The sequence below is a fragment of the Hemiscyllium ocellatum genome, chromosome 36 (assembly GCF_020745735.1).
Source record: "Hemiscyllium ocellatum isolate sHemOce1 chromosome 36, sHemOce1.pat.X.cur, whole genome shotgun sequence".
In the NCBI taxonomy this organism is placed as follows: Eukaryota; Metazoa; Chordata; class Chondrichthyes; order Orectolobiformes; family Hemiscylliidae; genus Hemiscyllium; species Hemiscyllium ocellatum.
Window position 1 is genome coordinate 7,854,027 of NC_083436.1, and position 25,850 is coordinate 7,879,876.

The 25,850-nt window shown below is 42.8% G+C and overlaps 1 protein-coding gene across 1 annotated transcript in view; it reads right to left on the minus strand.

The window, feature by feature from the left end:
- anxa5b (annexin A5b) overlaps positions 1-25,850 on the minus strand; it is a 51,387-nt gene that overhangs the window by 19,148 nt on the left and 6,389 nt on the right. The window contains exons 3-5 of the mRNA XM_060851536.1: positions 19,006-19,090; positions 14,655-14,749; positions 12,342-12,455 (exon numbers count right to left, since the gene is read on the minus strand). Of these exons, the coding sequence (XP_060707519.1) occupies positions 12,342-12,455; positions 14,655-14,749; positions 19,006-19,090 (294 nt within the window). The remainder of the gene's footprint in view (positions 1-12,341; positions 12,456-14,654; positions 14,750-19,005; positions 19,091-25,850) is intronic.

The following is a 25,850-nucleotide window of genomic DNA, read 5'->3' on the forward strand; positions in this document are numbered from 1 at the left end:
AATTCAAAACAAGTTATGGTTAAGGATACAGCACAGCTCAAGTCAAGGGATTGTCATTCTCTTTTTAATTCAGATATTTCGGTGGATTCACGGTGCTATTAAAAGATTAGAAATTTGATCAAAGCAATAAAAAGGACGAAGAGCTTTACTTCTAACTTTATACCAGAATGAAAAAAGGATTGGATTGATAGAATGCCTTTTGAAATCAATCTCAGTTATCTTTGAAGTGGACTCATGGTTGTAATGTAAGAAATATATTTAGACAGTACAGGCCTTTTAATGCGCTTAACCTACACACAAAATTAAACACATTCTTCAGAAATCTCATTCTACATACTCAGAGCTTTCTTTACTGCAGCTTCAAATTAGTGGCCTCTAGAACTGTAAAGGTTTACTGTTCTTTACAGAAATAAGTCATTTGGTTCATCACATCGATTGTTTTTTTTCTGCAGCAATCCAAATCTAATCACTCCAACTTACCCCAGCTCATCATCTGCATCACAGATTGAATTTTCCCTAAAAAGGTGCAATGTTCTCTGCTTGAAACAGTCCCTGAGGCAAAGTATACCCTCCTCCACAGAAAGACATTTCTACCAACTTTCCTCCTCACTGAGCAATTTAAATTAAATGTTTCCTCAACTCAGTGGAACCAGTTAGACATAGCATTCAGGGTTTTAGTGTGTAAGAATGTTTGGCACAAAACATAAATGCAGCAGTTAAACAAGAGATACACAGAAATTACAAAAGAGAAACAGAACTTCCAGCCCAATTCATCCATATTGACGTTTATTCTCCATAAGAACATGAAGCCTAACCCACTGGGAGGCTCCCACATTTCCCTATTTCCCCTTTCTTTAAATATCTTTGTTTAAATGATAGCAATGGCACTGCTGCAAATCAATAACATCAGTAAGCTTTCCCCCAGTCTCAACCCCCCCACATAAAAATGATTTACACAGCTCTCCATCCCAGGTCACTGCTTACTTTAAACCAATACCATCTTTGTCCAGACCTCTCTAACTGGGAACAGTAAATTTTTTATCTAGCCCATGTCTCACTTTCAGAGCTTTAATATTACTCCATTAAATCAATGCAAATCGGGCAGTTCAGGGAACAGCCACTTGTGTGAGGCTCCTGGGATGAAAGGTTTATTTTAAGCAGACAGGTTGAGTACATTGGGGTTTTTATCTAGTGTCTAGAAGTGGGGCATTCTTATTAGAATGCACAAGATTCTGAAGGAAATTAAAATGATATTTAATGTCCACCCCTAACAGAACAGATGGCATTTAACAGTTCGTAACTTCGAGAGAGTCAGGAGGCAGAGGTGAGGAAAATGACCATCACTAAGGAGGTGTGGAGAAGCTGAAAGGTCAGATAAATCACCTGGACCAGATGTACTACACACCAGAGTTCAAAAGAAGGTAGCTAAGGAGGCAGAAGAGGCATTGGTTCAGGAATCACTGGAGTCAGGGAGGGTTCCACAGCACTGGGAAATAGCTAACGTAATACCCCTGTTTAAAGAGGGAGGAATGCAGAAGACCTGACATAACCTTGGTCATTGGTAAGATTTAAGAGTCCATTAAGGATGAGATTGCAGAGTACTTGGAACTGCATGGTAAAATAGGGCTGAGTCAGTACAGCTTTGTCAAGAGGAAGTCACGTTTAACAAATCTGTTCAACTACGTCCTCAAAGAAATGAGGACATTAGACAAGGAGAGCCAGTGGACGTGATGTATTTGTATTTCCAGAAGGCCTTGACAAAATGCCACACAGAAGGCTGCTAAATAATTAACAGTCCATGATGTTAGGAACAAGGTACTGATGTGAATAGTAGAGATAAAGGGATCTTTTCAGGATGGTGTCTAGTGGAGTTGTGCAGACGAGAGTGTTGGAAACACTACTATTCACGTCAAATGATCTGGATGAAGGAACTAAGGACATTGCTGCGACATTTGCAAATGACACAAAGATAGGAGGAGGGGCAGGTAATATTGAGGAGGTGGGGAGACTGCAGGTGGACTTTCGAAATGGGAAAAAGCTTCAGAAATCTGAAGCACAAAGGGACTGATTTCAGGACTCTCTTAAGGTTAACATGTAGGCTCAGTTAGCAGCTGGAAGGTAACTGCAATGTTAGCATTCATTTCAAGAGAGCTAGTATAGAAGAACAGGATGTACGACTGAAGTATAAGGCACTGGCCAAAGTGCAAATAGAATATTGAGAACAGTTTTGGACTCTGGCCCCCATTTCTAAGGAACGATGTGCTGGCAGAGAAGGAGGTCCAGAGGAGGTTTACGAGAATGATCCAGGGGATGAAAGGCCTGTCACATGAGGAATGGGCGAGGACTCTGGGCCTATACTTGATGAAGTTTAAAAGAATGAGGGTGACTCACTGAAATGTACAGGCCTGAATACAGTGACATGGAGAAGATGTTTTCCACCAGTAGGAGAGACTAGAAACTGAGGGCCTAGCCTCAATGAAGGGACAACCTTTCGAAATGGAGATGAGGAGGAATTTCTTCAGCCAGAGGGTGGTTAATCTGTGGAACTCATTGCTGCAGAGACCTGGGTCAGCCAAGTCATTGAGAGTATTTAAGACAGAGATAGACAGGTTCTAGGTTATTAAGGGAATCAAGGGCTACTGGGAGAAGGCAGGAGAATGGGGCTGAGAAACATTACCAAATAATGAATGGCGGAACAGGCTTGATGGATTGAATGGCCAAATTCTGCTTCTGCGTATTATGGTTTTAACCATATTGCTGTGGTAAAAACAATGACTGCAGATGCTGGAAACCAGATTCTGGATTAGTGGTGCTAGAGAAGTTTAGGGGCGCCACGGTGGCACAGTGGTTAGCACTGCTGTCTCACAGCGCCTGAGACCCGGGTTCAGTTCCCGACTCAGGTGACTGTCTGTGTGGAGTTTGCACGTTCTCCCCGTGTCTGCGTGGGTTTCCTCCGGGTGCTCCGGTTTCCTCCCACAGTCCAAAGATGTGCGGGTCAGGTGAATTGGCCAAGCTAAATTGCCCGTAGTGTTAGGTAAGGGGTATGGGTGGGTTGCGCTTCGGCGGGGTTGGTGTGGACTTGTTGGGCCGAAGGGCCTGTTTCCACACTGTAAGTCTAAGTCTAATCTAAAAGCAGAGCAGTTCAGGCAGCATCCGAGGAGCAGCGAAATCGACGTTTCGGGCAAAAGTCCTTCATCAGGAATAAAGGCAGTGAGCCTGAAGCGTGGAGAGATAAGCTAGAGGAGGGTGGGGGTGGGGAGAGAGTAGCATAGAATACAATAGGTGAGTGGGGGAGGGGATGAAGGTGATAGGTCAGGGAGGAGAGGGTGGAGTGGATAGGTGGAAAAGGAGATAGGCAGGTAGGACAAGTCATGGGGGCGGTGCTGAGCTGGAAGTTTGGAACTAGGATGAGGTGGGAGAAGGGGAAATGAGGAAACTGATGAAGTCCACATTGATGCCCTGGGGTTGAAGTGTTCCGAGACGGAAGATGAGGCGTTCTTCCTCCAGGCGTCCGGTGGTGAGGGAGCGGCGGTGAAGGAGGCCCAGGACCTCCATATCCTCAGCAGAGTGGGAGGGGAAGTTGAAATGTTGGGCCACGGGGCAGTGTGGTTGATTGGTGCGGGTGTCTTGGAGATGTTCCCTAAAGCACTCTGCTAGGAGGCGCCCAGTCTCCCCAATGTAGAGGAGACCACATCGGGAGCAACGGATACAAAAAATTTTTAGTGAATGTGCAGGTAAAACTTTGATGGAAGGCTCCTTTAGGGCCTTGGATAGAGGAGAGGGAGGAGGTGTGGGCGCGGGTTTTACAGTTCCTGTGGTGGCACGGGAAGGTGCCAGGATGGGAGGGTGGTTGTACGGGGGCGTGAACCTGACCAGGTAGTCACGGAGGGAATGGTCTTTGCGGAAGGCGGAAAGGGGTGGGGAGGGAAATATATCCCTGGTGGTGGGTCTTTTTGGAGGTGGCGGAAATGTCGGCGGATGATTTGGTTTATGCGAAGGTTGGTAGGGTGGAAGGTGAGCACCAGGGGCGTTCTGTCCTTGTTACAGTTGGAGGGTGGGGTCTGAGCGCGGAGGTGCGGGATGTGGACGAGATGCGTTGGAGGGCATCTTTAACCACGTGGGAAGCGAAATTGCGGTCTCTAAAGAAGGAGGCCATCTGGTGTGTTCTATGGTGGAACTGGTCCTCCTGGGAGCAGATACGGCGGAGGCGGAGGAATTGGGAATACGGGATGGCATTTTTGCAAGAGATAGGGTGGGAAGAGGTATAATCCAGGTAGCTGTGGGAGTCGGTGGGTTTGTAAAAAATGTCAGTGTCAAGTCGGTCGTCATTAATGGAGATGGAGAGGTCCAGGAAGGGGAGGGAGGTGTCAGAGATGGTCCACGTAAATTTAAGATCAGGGTGGAATGTGTTGGTGAAGTTGATGAATTGCTCAACCTCCTCGCGGGAGCACGAGGTGGCGCCAATGCAGCCATCAATGTAGCGGAGGAAGAGGTGGGGAGTGGTGCCGGTGTAATTACGGAAGATCAACTGTTCTATGTAGCCAACAAAGAGACAGGCACAGCTGGGGCCCATACGGGTGCCTTTCCCGATGCACCTCTATTCACTTCAGTTCGTCCCAAACTCAGCTATTCATATCCTCCTTCGTATACAGTCTTACACACTGAACACCACTGTGCACAGCCCATCATCACTAGAGCTGAATATTCCCATCTTCATTTTCAAATTCCTCTAACCCCTCCATACTGGCCCTGACCCTCTCCATCTCTGGTTCTAAAATTCTTCAAATCCCCCACTCTCTCTGCCCCTGCGAGTTGTTCCTGAAAATCCCTTTGACCAAGCTCATGGTCAGCCATTCACTGGCTTTGTTTCAGTTTTTTATTTGACAGCACTCCTGGTGATGCATACTGTAATGTCTGCAGACGATTAAAATCGCTGGTTAATATGCATGTAGTTCTTGTAAAATCAGTTTTTAAATTTTTTTTTAGAAAACACGTTGTACCATAATTTCAACTCCTACTGAACAGAATGAGCAGGGAGTGGTTAACGGTTATAACTCTGGTGATTCATTTCAAATATTCTGGGCTCAGTTACTTCCTTCCTGCCACATAAACTGCACAGATGTGAATTCCAAATGAAAGCAATAACGGGAATTCTATTCATAGTTGTTAAAATATTGAACCCATTTTTAAGACAAGAGCTTGATGACTAGAAGATAAATGGAAATTTGTGCATGTCCAACACGGGAATTCAGAATCTAATGCGATATTTTTCCACTTAATCTACAGGAAAAACATTTATTTGCACATAAGCCTTTAAGAGGTACTTTAACTATTGCTACGACACCAACGGCAAAGCATAGAGTCATAAAGATGTACAGCATGGAAACAGACCCTTCGGGCCAACCCGTCCATGCCAACCAGATATACCAACCCAATCTAGTCCCACCTGCCAGCACCTGACCCATATCCCTCCAAACCTTCCTATTCATATACACATTCAAATGCCTCTTAAATGTTGCAATTGTACCAGCCTCACCACATCCTCTGGCAGCTCATTCCATACATGTACCACCCTCTGCGTGAAAACGTTGCCCCTTAGGTCTCCATTATATCTTTCCCCTCACGCTAAACCTATGCCTTCTAGTTCTGGACTCTCCGACCCCAGGGAACAGACTTTGTCTATTTATCCTATCCATGCCCCTCATAATTTTGTAAACCTCTATAAGGTCACCCCTCAGCCTCCAACGCTCCAGGGAAAACAGCCTCAGCCTGTTCAGCCTCTCCCTGTAGCTCAAATCCTCCAACTCTGGCAACATCCTTGTAAATTGTTTCTGAACCCTTTCAAGTTTCACAACATCTTTCTGATAGGAAGGAGACCAGAAGTGCATGCGATATTCCAACAGTGGCCTAACCAATGTCCTGTACAGCTGCAACATGACCTCCCAACTCCTGTACTCAATACTCTGACCAATAAAGGAAAGATTACCAAATGCCTTCTTCACTATCCTATCTACCTGCGACTCCACTTTCAAGGAGTTATGAACCTACACTCCAAGGTCACTTTGCTCAGTGTCCTTGTGGCACTCCACTGGCCACAGGCCTCCAGTCTGAAAAACAACTCTCCACTACCACCCTCTGTCTTCTACCTTTGAGCCAGTTCTGTATCCAAATGGCTAGTTCTCCCTGTATTCCATGAGATCGAACCTTGCTAATCAGTGAAGTCCATATAGATCACATCCACTGCTCTGCCCTCATCAATCTTCTTTGTTACTTCTTCAAAAAAAAACTCAAACAAGTTTGTGAGACATGATTTCCCATGCACAAAGCCATGTTGACTATCCCAAATCAGTCCTTGCTTTTCCAAATACATGTACACCCTGTACCCTCAGGATTCCCTCCAACACTGATATCATAACTTCAGTCATCAACTATAATTCCAGTAAGTCCTGTCTTGTCATGACATGGGGTGCTTTCAGCACAGTCAACCCATTTTCACCCACTCCTAACACCCATTATCATTTACTGAGCTTCTCTACTTCCATGGCTTATCATCTTCAATTCCTCTGTCTGCTTTTTTTGGAGCTCTAGTTCCACCTATTCCACTCCACTCCTTTCCCCCTCCCACCACCTCCCCACTCCTCCACCATCCACCGCATCCCCTCCAACGAAACCCCCCCCTCCAAACCATCCTCCACGACCCTACCAGCATTAATGCCATATTTTCCTAGCTGCTATCAATTCAGGTGAAGAATCACTGGACTTGAAACATTAACCATTTCTCTCCATAGATGCAGCCAGACCTGCTGAGTTCCTCTAGCAACTTACGGAGTTTTAGGATTGAGCATCACGGAAAGAGACCCTTCCGCCCACTCATCCATGCCAACCAGCTATCCTAAATTAATCTAGTCCCATTTGCCAGCACCTGACCCATATCTCTCTAAACGGTGGCTCAGTGGTTAGCAAAGCTGCCTCACAGCGCCAGGGACCCAGGTTCAATTCCCACCTCAGGCAACTGTCTGTGTGGAGTTTGCACATTCTCCCCGTGTCTGCGTGGGTTTCCTCTGGGTGCTCCAGTTTCCTCCCACAGTCCAAAGATGTGCAGGTCAGGTGAAGTGGTCATGCCAAATTGCCCAGAGTATTAGGCACATTAATCAGGGGTAAATATAGGGTAGGGGAATGGGTCTGGATGGGTTACTCTTCGGAGGGTCAGTGTGGACTTGTTGGGGCAAATGCCATGTTTCTATATTGTAGGGAATCTAATCTAAACCCTTCCGATTCATGTACACATCCAGATGCTTTTTAATTGTTATGATGTGGAGGTGATGGTGTTGGACTAGGCTGGACAAGGTTAAAAATCACAACACCAGGTTATAGTCCAACAGGTTTATTTGAAAAGACAAGTTTTCGGAGTGCTGCTCCTTTGTCAGGTAACCTGACAAACCAGCAGCGGTCTGAAAGGTTGTACTTCCAAATAAACATATTGGACTATAATCTGGTATGGTGTGATTTTAATATTTTAAATGTTGCAATTGTACCAGCTTCCATCACTTCCTCTGGCAGGTCATTTCATACATGCACCACCCTCTGCATGAAAATGTTGTCCCTTAGTTCCCTTTTGAATCTCTCTCCTCTCACCTTAAGCATATGCCCTCTAGTTTTGGACACCGCTACCCTATCCTGGGGGACAAAAAAGAAAACTTGGCTATTCACCCTATCCACACCCCTCATGATTTTATAAACCTCTATAAGGTCACTCTTCAGCCGACGCTCCTGGGAAAATAGCCCCAGCCTATTCAGCCTCTCCCTAGACCTCCAACCCTGGTAACATTCTTGCAAATAGTTTTTGAACACTTTTAAGTGTAACCTCCTTCTTATAGCAGGGAGACTAGAACTGAATGTAGCAATTCAAAAGTGGCCTAACCAACATCTTGTACAGACACAACATGACATCCCATTTCCTACGTGGAAGTGGGTACAACAGATTAGAGCCAAGATTAGAGTGGTGCTGGAAAAGCACAGCAGGCCAGGCAGCATCGGAGGAACAGGAAAATCAACGTTTCGGGGAAAAGGAAACCCGATGAAGGGCTTTTGCCCGAAACGTCTATTTTCCTGCTCCTCAGATGCTGCCTGACGTGCTGTGCTTTTCCAGCACCATTCTATTCTAGACTCTGATCCCATTTCCTATATTTCATGTACTGACCAATAAAGGCAAGCACACCAAACATCACCTTTGCGATCCTATCTACCTGCAACTCTACCTTCATGGAGTTATAAACTTGCACCCCAGGGTCTCTTTATGTGGCAATAGTAACCAGCACCCTATCATTAAGGTGTAAAAGTCCTGCCCTGATTTGCCTTTCCAAAATGCAACACCTCACATTTACCTAAACTCCATCTGCCATTCCTCAGTCTATTGGACCATCTGATCAAGCACCACTGTACTGTGAGATTACCTGCACTATCTATTACACCATCAATTTTGGTGTCATCTATAAGCTTACTAATGTTTCATCCTATATTCATAATCAAAGCATTCATAAATGACAAAAAGCAGTGGACCCAACATTGATCCTTGTGACACACCACTGGTCATAGGCCTCTAGTCCGAAAAACTCTGCACCACCAGCCTCTGTCTCCTACATCAAGCCAATTTTGTATCCAAATGGTTAGCTCTCCCTGATCTAAACTTGCTAACTAGTCTACCATGTGCAAACTTTGCCAAAAGCCTTGCTGAACTGGTTTCAGATCTCCAACACTTACAGTTCTTGGTTTTGTTTTGCTGCTGTCGAGACACACTATTCACAAAGTTCCACTAACAAAAGATTTTTCAACAAAGTCAGAGCTCTCGTGATGACTCAACACGTTGCAGGAGCGGAAGCAGAATATTACAAATCAGGACAGTCCTGGATGCAATCCCTCGTGCCAATGAGACCATTGTTCCCCGGGTTAATGGGGAGGCTTTAAGGAAAAAAAAGAAATTAGCTGAGGTTTCCAACTGCTGGCTGTGTCCAGAGGTGAACATTGGGTATTCTGAGAACAAGAATACCCACAGTATGGAAACAGGGCATTTGGCCCAACGAGTCCACACTGACCCTCCGAAGAGTACCCCACCCAAGCCATCCCCCTTATCCTATTACTCTTCATTTACCCCTCGCTAATGCACCTAACTTACACATCCTTGAACACTATGGGCAATTTAGCATGGCCAATTCACCTAATCCACACAGACACAGGGAGAATGTGCAAACTCCAGACAGACAGTCGCCAGAGGCTGGAATCGAACGTGGGGCCCTGGCGCTGAGGCAGCAGTGCTAACCACTGAGCCACCATGCCACCCCCTTTGTTGTTTCTTGTAGGAAAATAACCTAAAGATCTTGAATCATAAACTGAGTTCAGTCGAGCCCAATGTTTATATGTTACAAGTACCAATTAAAATGGACATTATGTTGTTGGAATCAAAAGATTTCCTATTATGAAAGTGTTAGAACAGACAGATCTTGGCATTGATTAGTGTGCGGTTTGCAGATTTGGTCATGCCAACACACTTGGTGGGTGGTTTGTCTGCAATAGTCTGATTACGTGGTTTGTGATCCCAAATCACAACCCCTCGCACATGTGGCCAACATGAAACTAATGAAAGCCTACCTGAATGTCTCAACCTGTACGATGGCGAAATAAGCATGTAAACAAACAGCAGGCTGGTCTTGTGCTGCAGAGCTTACCAGTTTTGGTGAAAGCTTATGATGCACTGGAAGCTAGAATTTCAGTGAAGGCTGCATCATAATTAGACCCAGACATCTGCCTAGTATCTGCCCCAGCCATGATGCACCACTCCTCTAAACAGTCAATTAGTTTAACTAACATTAAGAAGCAAGACTTTTGGGATCCCTACTGATACAGTCAATCAATGATCAATGGGGTCAGTGTCTGGTGCACGCAAAACACATGCTAGTAAGCAGCACAAAGGTGGTGTGATGCCTGGACGTCAAACAATGGGTTAATCATACATTGCCATTTCGTGCATACATTCATTCACCGGCTTCCCAATTTGACATCTGCTAGCTTGGCACGCATGTCAAAAAATACTCATTGGAAAGGCTAGTTGGAACACCACACACTGTATTTGAAGTGTCAGTGTCAGGGGCCAGGGGGAAAATTAGTAGAGAAAGGAAAAATGAAAAGACAGCTCAGAACATTAAATTGGTATTTCAACAAAAACTTTAACCTTGAAATAAAGCATTGAAATTTAACAGACTTCAGAAGCCTCTGAAGTCTACTGCAATCAAGTAATAATTTAGGGATTTGGTTCCCTATGCTAACCTCAATTATCTCCAGTTTAATGGAGTATTCATTGTGGGATGCTGACAGCTAACGAATTGCTCACTGGTTTTCGTTTTCGCTAATTAAGCCATGTTAACATGTTCTATTGACTCAGAGTAGCTGCACTGAAAATTCAACACTAAATAAATACAAATCAGAAACAGCAAGCTCAAAAGGACAAGAGAAACTGGAAAGTAGGGGGAAAGACAAAAGATGGAAGGGAAAAAAAAAGTAGATTAAGGTTCGGGGGATAAATGGGGAAAACTGGGGAATGAGGTAGTACTAGCTAATGGCTGGAAGCTACAGCATCACGAGGAGTAAGTGCAAAGCTGGGAGAGGAAGGGCCAGTCAAAGATGCAGATGGAAGTGCCGTAAGTTAATAATGAAAGATTATCTTCACTGATTGCAAAATGGAGAATAGAGGAATAAAGCCTGATGATTCACACTGGAAAAGAGAATGAATGTTCTTGCGTAGAAAGTTATCAAAACCTGGAGATGCTTCACCAGAAGTTGAACTGAAGTTGCAGAAGTAAAAAATGTTAGATATAATTTAACAGGGGCAAAATTTATTATTTGAAAAGGAAAAATATAAAAGAATCTGAAGGGAAGGGATTTATAGCTACTGGTTGTGCTGGAATTCCTCAGATTCTATGAAAATTCACCTTTATTAAGTCAGAGCTAAAGAACAGATTAGAAATGTTGATGCTGACCTGAGTTTAGGCAATGCTCCCAAATGCCACTGTTTAACTCAGGTCAATGCCACTTAGTTTCAACAAGTTAAGGCCCACTTGAGATCGGCTCTGCCCATGGTTCCCAATGCAAGTCATTAACTTCTCAAAAAGCTCAAAGAGAAAAGCACTGACCGTCAAGCCCTTGTGAAGGGCAGGTGATTCCAGCTCTAGGGTTAGCACAAAAATCAACAGATTATAAGATATTACTAATTATTGGTAGAATAATTAGTCACTGAGCAATTGTACTATCATTGGCTACAATGACAAACTGAGTGTCATCAGTATTACTATTAGCTATGGGAGCAATTTCATAGAATCCCTGCAGAGTGGAAGGAGGCCATTTGGTCCATCGAGTCCACACCAACCCTCCAAGTAGCATCCCACCAAGACTCAGCCCCCTACCACATCCTGTAACTCCACATTTAACATGGCTAATCCACCAAGCCTACACATTACAGGGCAACTAACTACGACCAATCCACCAAACTTGCAAAATCTTTGGACTGCGAGAGGAAACCCAGGCAGACACACGGAGAATTTGCAAACTCCACACAAACAGTGGCCGGAGGGTAGAATCTAACTTGGGTCCCTAGTGTTGTGAGCCACCATGCTGGTCCAATGTGAGACACTTATTGGCAGAAGCAACACTTCTTAGTGTTCTGCAAAATGGCTTACTGGCTTCAGATTCCCTCCTTCAGCCAGCCTTCCTGCTTCCCAGAACTTATGATAACTGTGATCATTAAATCACGAGGAGAAGGACTGATAATCATCTACAGTTTAGAGGATTTGGAATGGAACAACATTTGCAGATAATACACAGTTAAAAGAAATATCTAGATTTTATGGGGTCTTGTAGCCTCTACCCTGCAACTCAGAAGTCATGAATTACTCTAAGACAAAGGGATGAAATTCTTGCCAGGAGGACATCCCACCTTTAGAGAGCTGAGCCATAGCAGGGAGTAGTGGCCACTGCTGGGACTATATAGAGGCAATCCCCAATGCTGAGAAGCCCAGGTAAGCATATGAATATCAAAGAATGGAAGGATATGGACCGAGGGCAGGCAGAAGCGATTAGTTTAATGTGGCATCATGGTTAGCACAACATCATGGGCCGAAGGGCCTGTTCCTGTGCTATACAGTTCTATCTGCCAGTTATCTCTCTCTAATGAGAGAACAACGCTATGGTCCGGGAGGATTGTGGCAACTTTACCTTACTTCTGGGCATCTAAAAGGTCTTCATACAGACAAGGTATTACCATAAAAAGCAGGAGAATTCAATTAATAACTTACCTTCAGTGCATTGTGCAATTGGGAAACATCATATTGTAGAGGGGTCTTCATCAGCCCAACAATCAGCTTTTCAAACTTGCCACCCAATTCAGATTTTAGATCCTCAACAAGATCCTGTTGCATTTAAATAAGATTACTGTTATATTTCACATTCCTTCAATATGTCTCTGCCAAGATTTTACAATGAATACAGTTGACACATGGTTTCACTTAGTGAGATCCCTTCCACAAAATCAAATTGCAGAATTTGGAGACAATTTTTCCAAATGGACATTAGCCAGATCTTAATAGAAATGACTAATGCAAGTGGGAGGAAGCATCTCAGAGACTAAAATGGACTGGATTTTCAAAGCAAGACTGCAATGCCTTTCTCTTCCTCTCGACAGCCCAGAATATAGAAACTTCAGAGAATCTGTGGCTGAAATTGCCAACTAATAACATTTTAAAAGGATTCTGACAATTTATTTACTAGATTTCATGTGGAATATAAGAGAGCAACAAAAAACAGCTAACTGATTACATGTGAGTGGTTGAGAATATCTTACACCCACTTTTAAAATTATGTAAGGTTAGAAAAAGGCCAACAAAGTTTACTCAGGGACACCGAATACAACACAGGAAAGATGAATTTGAAATATTTACTATCCCTTCCATATGATTTTACAGAACCATTATTATACACTGATAAAGGATTTACTAGAAATCTATCAGGATTGAACAGTGATTAAAGCCTAAATAACTTCTGTTTTTTTTCCCAAGTTATAAATTGAAGTGTGAAAGTAAATAATGAAAAGTTTGTTCCATCAGTTGAAAAATAACTCATTTATACACGGTACCTTTCATGACCTTGGAATATTCATGACTTTGAACTAATTTGTAGATGTTTTTCTGGAAGTGTTGTGATAAGGTTAGGTCTACACTCACACAAGTGTGAGCACCACAGACTTTAGTTGACCTAACTACATATCAGGATGGCTCTCTGCCTCTCTCATCTCCAGTGTCATAAAATGCAAACCATCTGGCTATTGGCTTCTCGTTCAGTGAAATCAAGGCACTCCCGCTTCTGTGAGCAATGCCTTTTGGTGTATGGCAAAGGCATGATCTCAGCTGTAGCTCAATGCCCTAATGTTGCAGTTGCCAGAGCCACAGCTTGGTATCCATTTCCAGTTGGGGCTGTCCGTGAGCCTCATGTCTCTGGTTGAAGGTGTAAGTAATAGGTTATTATTTCCATTATTCTTGTTCATTCCCACCTATGACACTCGGCATTAGCACCAAGAAAGGGAGGGAAGTTGGATTTGCAGCCTTTGTCCCATTAAAAGTTGACATGGGGTAAAGCTGTTCTGTAATGGCGTGGTGCAGTAGTTGAGCAGGGTTTAATGAAAATAGTCATTCTCAGATGTAGTCTAGCTCCAGTCAGTCCCTCTTCCATCCATCCTGGGGATTAAAATTTCCTCAATATTTCAGTGATCAGATAGTACATCAATGAAACAGGCTAGTTAGAAAGGTCTTCTAGGAGAAAGTGAGGTCTGCAGATGCTGGAGATCAGAGCTGAAAATGTATTGCTGGAAAAGTGCAGCAGGTCAGGCAGCATCCAAGGAGCAGGAGAATCGACGTTTTGGGCATGAGCCCTTCTTCAGGAATGAGGAGAGTGTGCCAAGCAGGCTAAGGTAAGAGGTAGGGAGGAGGAACTTGGGGGAGGGGCATTGGAAATGCGATAGGTGGAAGGAGGTTAAGGTGAGGGTGATAGGCCGCAGTGGGAGTGGGGCTGGAGAGGTCAGGAAGAAGATTGCAGGTTAGGAAGGTGGTGCTGAGTTGGAGAGTTGGGACTGAGACAAGGTGGGGAGAGGGGAAATGAGGAAACTGGAGAAATCTGAGTTCATCCCTTGTGGTTGGAGGGTTCCTAGGCGGAAGATGAGACGCTTTTCCTCCAACCGTCGTGTTGCTATGGTCTGGCGATGGAGGAGGTTGTTAGAAAGGTGGAGGTTGTTAGAAAGGTGTTGAAGCTCCATTGTTGCTCCAAATGCCAGTTGGATATTTGGAATGAAGTACGATCATTTTAAGGCATATGTGTAGCACACTCAATGATCAAATGACTTTGAACCTGTGGTTTATTAAAAGGTATCCATCACTGGGACTTTTCCACGTCTCTCATTTCCATCCATTATGAAGAATGCATAACTGAAAGTTACATGCAGTCAGCACGACTATCACAATGATGGGAAAACTAAAGTTGAGTAAAGTTTGTGTTTCGAGCAAATGCATTAAAAACAAATTGAATGCTATAATGAAGCACGCACATCGATGTTTTCTTACCCTGCCAAACAGAGTCTTGTACTGAAGGTTGATTTTCATACGCTGGGCACTGCTTCTAGTTGTCAGGATATGAAGAATGGCGCTTTCATCAGTACCTATAGAACAAGAAAACAAAATCTAAAACTCTAAAGAATTATTAAGGAAGTCAGTAGCACTTAAAGAAAAAGGTCAGAAGTCACACGACACTAAATTATAGTCCAACAGGTTTATCGGAAATCAAAAGTTTTCGGAGGAAGGAACAGTGCTCCAAAAGCTTATGATTTCAAATAAACCTGTTCGACTATAACCCAGTGTCACGTGACTTCTGACTTTGTCCTCCCCAGTCCAACACCAGCACCTCCACATCACTGCACTTAAAGGAGACAGAGGTGTGCCAGGAAACTTGCACATTATCTGAGAGTTTGGATGAGCGGTTGCTATTTCAAATGCAGACCTTTGTGTTTAATGGGGTCAAGAAGGGAATATCCACCTTGACACAGCAGTGGTGGAGAGTACCATGTGGGAGTTTGCACTCAAGTATCAAATGTTGGGAAATGCAATACGGATTTGGGAGGCAGCGTCACATTCCAGGACAGGAGGACAGCAAGCCTGAAGAAAGAGCACTATGTTACATGGACAAAGCAAAAGAAAACTGTGCTTATGGTTGGAAGTGATAACAGCAATTTTGAAATGACCAGGGAAAACAAATTAAAAGATGAACCAAAACTTTGCAGGATTACACAAAGACTATATGCCATTAAAGTTAATCCAAGTCATTAAACCAAAATAACCAGCTATCAATTTCACTCCTAGATGGCTTAGTTCTAATTGAGAGATTATGCCCTCTGGTTCTGGCTTCTTCCAATGAAAGGTTTCTACATATTTAATGTATCCAATTTTTTTCGTCATGTGATAAACTATGATTCAATCACCTCTCAAATCTTCTAAAGTTACAGGGCCTACAGGCTAGGTTTGCCAAGCCACCTCTCTCAAGGGTTCTGAGGGACGGTCACTGATCCTGAAAATGTTAACTCGGATTTCTCTCTGCAGACACTGCTGGCCTGCTGAGACTATCCATCAACCTGTTTTTGTTGCTGACTTCTAGCATCTGCAGTTCTTTCAATTTTTAACCTCTTTCTTAATTAACTTGTTAGATATTCGTGTTTTCTGTTGTCCTCAACCCTAAAAACCTATCTTCCCCAAGATTCAATGCCCAAAACTAAATAAATGGTGTCAATTGGTTACAATGGGCACATCTGGAAACTTTTTATTTTGCAACTTCTCTTCTGTAAAACACATAATAGGCATTAATTAAGTTAGGAACAGCATTCATTTTTTTAAAATAATGGTACAAATTCACAGTTTGACTAGTGCAAGTAAAATACCAATACAAGACTAGTTATCTGGACATCAGAAATCTAAAAAACATATGGAGCCTCAGGTATGCAATTTGGAAGAAACCAGTGTAACAGGCAATGTTGAGGAGACATATCGTCTCTTTTGCAAACGAAGCTCAATATACAAGTTTCATTAGGGAAGTGAAAAAATAGAAAAGAGAATATGAAAGAGAGACTGGTAGGCAGTATAAAACAGCATGTAAAGCTTTCAACAGGCACATCAAAAGGATAGAAAACGTAAAAGCAGGGCCAAGCATAGACCAAAAAGGTGACTTACAGAAGGAGACATGGCTGAAGTATCAAAATAAATACTTTGCACATGCTGTTCCAAGAAAGAAAGTGCTGTTCGTGCTATGGCGGAATAGCAAGTCAAACACAGGATTAAGATTGATCAGGAGGAGCTATTGGATTGGCTTGCCTGGACTCAAAAGTGGATAACACACCCGGTCAAGAGATGATGCACTCAAATACAGATTAGATTAGATTAGTGGAAACAGATCCTTTGGCCCAACAAGTCCACACCGACCCTCCGAAGACCAACCCACCCCCCTCTGACTAATGCACCTAACACTATGGGCAATTTAGCATGGCCAATTCACCTGACCCGCATATCTTTGGACTATGGGTGTAAACTGGAGCACCCGGAGGAAACCCACGCAGACACGGGGAGAATGTGCAAACTCCACACAGACAGCTGCCAAGGCTGGAATTGAACCTGGAACCCTGGTGCTGTGAGGCAGCAGTGCTAACCACTGAGCCACTGTGCCGCTCACTGACAGAAATGAGAGTGGAAATTGGCAGAAGCATTGACAGTGATTATTCAGTCTTCCTTAGATTCAGAGATGATGCAAGAGAAGTGGAGAATTGCAAATGTTACACCTTTGCCCGAAAAAGTTTAATGATGGGTTCAGCAATTAGAGGTCTATCAGTTTATTCTCAGTGAAGGGGAAGTTTCTAGAAACAACAAATCAAGCCAGAAGTAACAGTCACCTAGACTTTCTTTAAATATGTTAAAGAAAATCTAGCACCAATTTTTTTTTAAATGAGGAAAATCTGTTCCAAGTAATTTGGAGCTTCTTTGATGAGGCAAGAGAGAGAGGGTTGATGAGGATAACAGTGTTGATGTGGTGCACAGGAACTTCGTTAATGTATTTGACATGAGCCACACAACTTTTTTTATGAGTAAGGTTATAGCCTCTGGAATAAAACAGACAGTAACGACATTGATAGAAAATTAGCCGAGTGACTGGAAATGGAGAGAAATGGCTAATGGATTTTTTTTCAGGCTGGAGGAAGATTTGTCGTGTAGCTTCCAGAAGTCAGCAGTGACCTTGTTTCCCTTTATATATATTAATGCCCTTGGTGTACAGGGCCCCATTTTAATGCTTGTGGACAAGACAAAATTTGAAAGCATTGTGAACTGTTATGAGGGTAGTGCAGGACTTCAAAGAGGCACACATCAGTTGGTGGAATGGACAAATAGACAGCAAGTTCAATAAAGAGACAACATAAAATAAATAATTTTAAAGTAGATGCAGGAGCTGAGACTGGATGTATATTTACTCTTAGTCATTGAAGATGGCAGGACTGTTTACTAACAGAGGCATAGAATACATGAACAAAGAGGTTGTGTTGAACTTATACAAGATGCAAGTTTGGTCTCAGCAGGATATTGCATCTAATTTGGCAGCCATATTTTAAGAAGGATGTGAGGGCATTGGAGAGAATGCAGAAAGTAGTCACGAGAACGGCTCCAGGGCTGAGGTACTCCAGTTAGGAAGTTAGATTGGAGAACTTGCAGCTGGTTTATTTGGAAAGAAGCAAGCCGAGAGGAAGTCCTATGGAGGTGTTCAAAATCATAATGGATCTTGTACCTCATGGAGGAAAGAGATAAATTGTTCCCATTTGTGAAAGGATTAAAAACAAGATGGCGCTGATTTCAAGTATTTGGTAAAATGGTAAAAAGCAAAATATGAAAAATACCTTTTTACATAGCAAGTGGTTAAGCTTTGGAATGGGCCTGTTGTGGAGGCAGGTTCAAAGTGTTCAAAAGATGGTTAGGCAAAAAAAGGAAGGGTGTATAGGATTATAAACTAAAAATGGGGAATGGCGCTAAAGGACGGCTCATTTGGAGAGTCAAGCAGACATAATGGGCTGAATGGCCTCTTTTTGAGCTGTACTGTTAAGCTATAAAATACTTAATGAAACAAGAAGAAATCATGTGGTTTAAGCTTTATCTGGAAAATATGCAAATAGCTTAGATTTAAAATCTGGTCTAACATTGAGGACCAGCTGCATTGTTAGATCTTTCTGGACCATTTGAACGAGATGGCTAAGTCCTGTAAATCCTGGATAAAGGCTCAGTTCACTTATAAAGATCTTCTCATACTACTTAGTGCAAGCAAACCATTCTGCTGTATTCATGTTTACATTCCTCCCTCAGCTACAGCCAAACAGTTTAACTTATGAAGTTTGGGGAGAGTGCTAAATACCATCTTGCATTTGCTTTTTATAAAAGTCACTGCACTTTAAAGTAATTAATTACAAGCAAAGTATTTGGAGACTTTGCCAAGATGGAAGTAGGTCTCATATAAATGGAAATTATCCACTACAATTGTCATCAAGATCAGAAACAACAAAAAGAAGAATATAATTTGAGGTCATCTGTAGATTAAAGTACAGGACCTTAAACCCAAAGGATCACAGTTCTTTTACCAAGTAACCTTGAACTCCCAAGATGCCAGAAGCTAGTGCACAATCTGGGCTTTGTGGGGTATTGTCAACTGAACTGGCCTCTAATAGCAGGGCAGTGACAAACTGGTTATTAGAGACTGATAGCTGGTTGAGAGCTTTCAAATATTGTCTTTACACATATCATGCAGCAAAACTCTAAACACCAAAATGATGACCAAAAAAAAGGATATAGTTTGGGTTTATACATGTCCAAAATTGGTATTAATAAAGAGAATACTTACCCAGTCCTTTCATTGCTTTTCTCAGCACCTCAGCATCATGATTTGCATCAAAATTTGGATAGTCCTTAATAGTTCCCCTTGTAGTCTAGACAGCAAAAGGAATTAGTTACTTTCTCTTAATATATAGAAGGCTTTGGTTTTATAAATATAAAAATTATAAATTCAAAGCTAAAAACACAGCCCCTTTTTGTTCTTTGCCTCTAACAACCAGCTTTAAAGTAATACACACTACAAATTTTAGGACTGCAGCGGGGTTATTTACAGATCGATTTTTCAGTGTACACCTTAGCAGTACTGGACAGACTCATAACTTCACCCAACTGAAATGCACTCCCTGAGTTCTACAAAAGACAACCTTTTCAGATATACCATTCATATTTAGTACAGGGCAAACGGCTTAATCTTTGTGGTGGTGAATTTTGGCTAACTTTGCATAGTTCCATTAAAGCGTGTGCCAGCACGCCGGACCCTGCTCCCCCAACAACCACCTTTTAAACATACCAAACAAATCAGACATTGTAGCTAATTGGCATGTCTCTCATGTCAACGCCCTCTGCGATTCTGACCAGCCACAACAAAAGAACAATCCTCGTATATTTTGCAAATTTATTGCCAACAGATTAATAGCACAAAAATATAAATGTTTAAAAATTCATTCATAGATGTGGCCATCATTGGTTAGATCAGCATTTATTGACCATCTCCCATTTCCCTCAAGGTGGTGCTACTAAGAATAGTGAGAAGCTTGAAGAGGAGAGAAAAACAGACTGCTGAAGTGTTCAACAAATTATAAATTAAATTTAATACAAAGGAAAAAGGTGAAGTGATCCATTTTGGCAGGAAGAATGAGGAGAAGTAACACAATATAAAAGATAAAATTTTAAACAGAAGCAGAGGAGCTGGAGGATAAATGCACATAAACCATTAAAAGGTGGTGGCAGGACAGGTTGAGAATGCAGTTAATAAAATGCACAAAAACCTGGGATTTGGAGTCTGATAAAACACTGGTTCAGCCCAACATTTTGTTTGCTTTTCACTGGAGTAATAAACCTGCCTCACCAGTTGTAATAAAACAAAGGACTGCGGATACTAGAAATCTGAAAACAAAACAGAAATTGCAAAAAACTCAGTAGGTCAAGCAGCATCTGTGAAGAGAAAGCAGAGTTACCATTGACCCTCGGTAAAAGTGGCATTTATGCTAAAGATGAGGGAGGTGAGAAAGAATGGATGTCTGGTGGTGGAAGGAATGGTGGCTTATAAACCTTTGGATGTGGAAGTCTGATGGGCTGAAAGTGAGGACCAGAGACCCTATCAGTATTGGAGGAGGGCAGTTAAGGGGTGAGGGCAGATGTGCAGGAAATGGTCCGATAGGGGTTAAGGGCTATGTCAGCTACGGTTGTAGGGTATCCTTGGTCAAGGAAAAAGTTGGAAAGGATCGAGGCCATCCCCCACCGTGGAAGGTGGCATCATCAGAACAGATGTGACAGAGTTAGAGAAACTGGGAGAACGGAATGGAATCTTTACTTCATTCGGGGGTGAGAATGTACAGTCCAGGTAACAGAGGGCCTGGATTTGTAGTGAATATTAGTGGCTAGCTTATCCCCAGAAATGGAAGCACATAGATGGCGAGGAGGGGAAGGAAGCAATCAAAGATGGATCAGGTAAAGAGGAAAACTGAGAGGTAAAATTGATAAACATTTTTCAATTCCAAGAGAGGGATGCATCTATGTCATTGAAGTACTGGAGAACGATCTCCAGCATGCGCAATTCCTTATTTTAGTGTTTAACGCACCAAATGTTCTGATTTGTGTACATGGCTTGGAGCAGTGTGTTCAACTCTGGGCACACTGTAGAAAGAGGGCGCAGAAAAGATTTTTGAGAAGGGTTCTTGCAATGAGAGAGTTCAGCTACATAGTTAATTAAGGAGAGGTTGAGAGTGTTTAATGGAGGTTCAAAATTATAGGCCATCTGGACAAAGACAACAGGTGTAAACTTATTGTTATTACTGACTGCTGTTCTTACTGTTGTTCTTCACCAACATGTCATGTTACCAAACTTTCATTTGAAGTGGGAAGCCAGAGTTTTGGGAATCCTTTAAAAAACCAGCAGAGGATAACTAAAAAAAAACCAATAAAGGATGAGAAGATAAAATATGAGAGTAAGGTAGCTAATGATATAAAAGGATATCGCATGAATGTTTTTAGATGTCAAAATGGTAAGACAGAGGGAAGTGTGGGCATTGGACTGTAAAACACGAGGCTGGAGAAGTTGCAATGGGGAAGAAAGAAATGGCGGAGGAGCTGAATAGGCACTTAGCATCAGTCTTCATGATGGAATACACTAGCAGCATAGCAGAACGTCAAAAGATTCAGGGGCACAGGTGAGTGTAGTGGCCATCATTGAGGAAATGATGCTGGGGAAGGTTTGAAGAAGGTGAGTACATCACCTGGACCAGGTGGCCTACACCCTATAGTTCTGAAGGAGGTAATTGAGGAATTGTGCAGGCATTGTTCGTGACTTTTCAGGAATCCCTGCTGTCAGGGAGGGTGCCTGAGGACTGAAAAATAGCTAACGTAACATCCCTGTTTAAAAAGGAGGGAGGGAGGCAGAAGACAGGAAATTATAGGCCAGTTAGTCTGCCAGTGCTGTTGGTAAGATTTGAGAGTCCAATGATTAAGGATGAGATTGTGAAGTGTGATAAAACAAGGATGGGGTCAGCATGCCTTCATCAAGGGGAGGTCATGCCTGACAAATTTGTTAGAATTCTTTCAGGAGTTAATTGATGGAGAGCCAGTGGATGGGATCTATTTGGATATCCTGAAGGCCTTTGACAAGGTGCTGCATGGAGGGTGGGGGGGGCTGCGAAATAAGATTTTTAAAAAACCCATAGTGTTCAGGGCAAACAACTGGCTTGGACAGAGGATTGGCTGACTGGCAGAAAGGATTGAAGGAGTCATTTTCAGGATGGCAGCTGGTGGTGAGTGACGTTCCGCAGTGGTCAGTGTCAGGGCCAAATTATTTGTGCTATATATAACGATCTGGACCAAGGAACTGAGGACATCGTTGTCAAAATTGCAGGTGACACAAAGATAGGTGGAGGGACAGGTCTTGTGGAGGAAGTGGAGAGGCTGTAGAAAGACTTGGACAGACTAGAGAATAAGCAAAGAAGTGGCAGAGTTTTTTTAAAATCATTTGTGGAACATTGACATCACTGGCTGGTCAGCATTTATTGCCTGTCCCTAGTTGTCTGTCAGAAAGTGGTGGTGAGCTGCCTTTCTGAACTTCTGCAATCCATGTGGTGTAGATTGACCCACAATGCCTTAGGGAGGGAATTCCAGAATTTTGGCCCAGCTGTGCAGGAATGCTGATATATTTCCAAGTCAGGATGGGCAGGGTTTTGGAGAAGATCTTGCAGTGGGGATGGTCCCATGTATCTACTGCCTTGTCCTTCTAGATGGAAGATTTCGAATGTGCTGTCATTGGTGACTTTTGTAGATAGTACTCACTGCTGCTGCTGAGTGTTGGTGGTGGAGGGAGTGAATGCTTGTGGATGTGGTCCTAAAAAAGTGGGCTGCTTTGACCCAGATGGTGCTGCACCCATCCAGGCAAGTGGGCAGTATTCCATCACACTCCTGCCTTAGGCCTTGAAGATGTTGGACAGGCTTTAGTAGTCAGGAGGTGAAAGTCACTTGCCACAGTATTCTAGCCTCTGATTTGCTCTTGTAGCCACTGTGTTAATATGGCAAGTCCAGTTGAGTTTCTGGTCAACAGTAACCTCCCAGGATGTTGATAATGGGGAGCTCTGAATATCAAGGGGTGGTGGTTTGATTGCCTCTTATTGGAGATGGTTATTGCGTGGCATACATGTTACTTGCCACTTACCAGCCCAAGGCTGTCCAGATCTTGTTGCATTGAATATGAACCGTTTCAGCATCCGAATTGTTGCAAATGGTACTGAGCACTGCAATGATCAGTAAACATCCCCACTTCTGACCCATTACAGAGGGAAGTTCATTTATGAAGCAACTGAAGATGGTTGGGGCCTAGGTCACTACCCCAAAAAGCCCCTGCAGAGATATCCTGGAGCTGGAGTATAATGTTAGGGTCGAAAAGCATGGCATTGGAAAAGCACGGCGAGTCAGACAGTATCGAAGGAGGACAGTCGCCTCTCCTGCTACTTGGATGCTGTACTTTTCCAACGCCACACCTTCTGACTCTGACTCTCCAGCATCTGCAGTCCTCACGATCTTCTGGAATATAAATGTGGGGAAGTGTGAAGTTATGCACTTTGGTCGGAAAAACAGAGGCAGAGACTATTTTCTAAATGAAGAAACGCTACGGAAACCTGAAGCACAAAAAAGGCCTTCAGCCTCCGAGTTCAGGATTATCTTAAGGTTAACAATGCAGATTCAGTTGGCAGTTAGGAAGACACATACAATGTTAGCATTCATTTTGAGGGGGCTAGAATACAAGAGCAGGGAAGCCGTATAAAGCTCTGGTCAGACCACATTGAAAGCATTGACCTATTTTGTGCCCCCAATTGAAGGAAGGACTTGCTAGCATTGAGGAGGTGGGGAGGGGAGGGGGGGTTCCAGAGGAAGTTTACAGTAATGATCCCAGGGGTGAAAGGCTTGTTGTACTCTGTAGTCCTAACGGTGTTTCAAACGATGGTGGGGTGGGTAATCTTGAAACTTACAGAATACTGAGAGGCATGCAAAGACTGAACATGGAAATGATGTTTCCATTGGTAGGACAGACTATGGCCACAGCCTCAGAGTGAAGGGACAACCCTTTAGAACTCAGATATGGAGTAATTTCTTCAGCCAGAGGGTGATGAATCTCTGCAACCCATTGAGGCCAAGTCATTGAGTGTATTTAGGACATATATTAAATGATTCTCTTATCAATCGAGAACCGAAGGCTCATGGGGAGAAGGTAAAAGAATGAGAGACATATCAGACATGATTGAATGGCAATCGATTTGCTGAATAGCCTAATTATACTCCTTTGTGTTATGACCTTATGGGATAATTCCATTCAAAGGCGGACTTGAATCTACTCCCATTCTTCTACAATGTAAAATATGCAAGTTAGAACATAGAACATTCCAGCGCCGTGCAGGCCCTTTATGTTGTGCCGACCTATGGAACCAATTTGAAGCCCATCTAACCTACACTATTTCATTTTCATCCATATGTCTATTCAGTGACATTTAATGCCCTTAAAGTTGGCGAGTCTACTACTATTGCAGGCAGTGTGTTCTACGCCTACTGCTCTGAGTAAATAAACTACCTCTGACATCTGTCTTATATGAATCACCACTCAATTTAAAGCTATGTCCCCTTATGCTAGCCATCTCCATTCGGGGATAAAGGCTCTCACTGTCCACCCTATCTAACTTTCTGATCATCTTATATGTCTCAATTCAGTCACCTCTCAACCTTGTTCTCTCTCACAAAAAACAGCCTCAAGTCCCTCAAGCCTTTCCTCATAAGGCATTCCCTCCATCCCAGGCAACATCCTGGTAAATCTCCTCTGAACCCTTTCTAAAGCTTCCATATCCTTCCTATAATGCAATAACTGCACGCAACACTCCAAGTGTGGTTGCATCAGAGTTTTGTACAGTGGCTCCGAAACTCAATCCCACTACCAATAAAACTAACACACCGTTTGCCTTCTTAACAACCATATCGACTTGGGTGGCAACTTTCAGGGATCTACGCACATGGATCTCTTTTCAAGATCTTACTAGTTTAACAGCAAGCTACTTAATAGTGCAATTCTATGTGGAGGATCTTCATAGCTCAACGTGATCTTTCACACTCAGTTCAGTATTTAGTTCTTTCTTACTTTCTTAATTAGCAACTGCAAAATTCAGAGAATGACTCTCACTAATGCTACATCGGATAACTCAGATTACTCATGTCGCTGTCATCTTACCAACACACCCAGTAAGACTGCAGCAAGTCTGGCAAAGTAGTCAGTAATTTATGATAAAGCTGTTAATGCAATCAAAACATATTTAATGCTGCTTAAAATCAACAAGCTTCAAGAATACACACAGAGAGGAATTATAAAGATGCCAGTGTTTAGGTTGTAGTCAACTCTAGCATGAGCACTTGAAGTAAGGTAATCCGAATCTAACTCATTTCAAACAGAATAAGTTTTTAAGCAGTCATTTGGTAGTACAGAACTTGCACATTTCAGTGTAGCAATAAGACAGTTCAACGCACAGCTAAGTTTTTTATAACAGTGGTGAAAAAAGACAAAACTGCCAGTTTTCATTTTCAAATGTTTTGATAATGAGACACAGATTGGTTTTATTAGAAACATGTACATTCATGTTGTTGCCATGGGATTCCCAATTAGATTCCATGAGAAACACACCTTCAGTGGAATTGCAGCCACCCTCAGATCTCTTGCCTACTTCCAAAATGCTGGTGGTATATTTGGTTGAATGTGTAGCTGAATATAAGAATTTCCTTACATATCTTGATGGACTTCACCTCCTGCTTAAATTCACATTTGAACTGGAACAATCAAATGAGTTACCTTTCTTCAATGTTCTCATTGCAAGTTGGACAGTGGATTTTCTATTACAGTGTATCCTCACTGGTCAGTACACACATTGGGATTCCTACTATTCCTCATGATGCCAGAAAGACCTTCTCGGAAACATTACAACTAGGGCTCGAGCCATTTGTGCACCCTGCAAACTTGATGCTGAAGTAATGCACATCAAAAACTTAACAAGGCCACCCTGATCTGATGATTTCTTTCTATATATCACACAAACTCCTGAAAGGTCTTAAAGTTGGTCGCTCTTGAATCTGAAACCTTGGTTC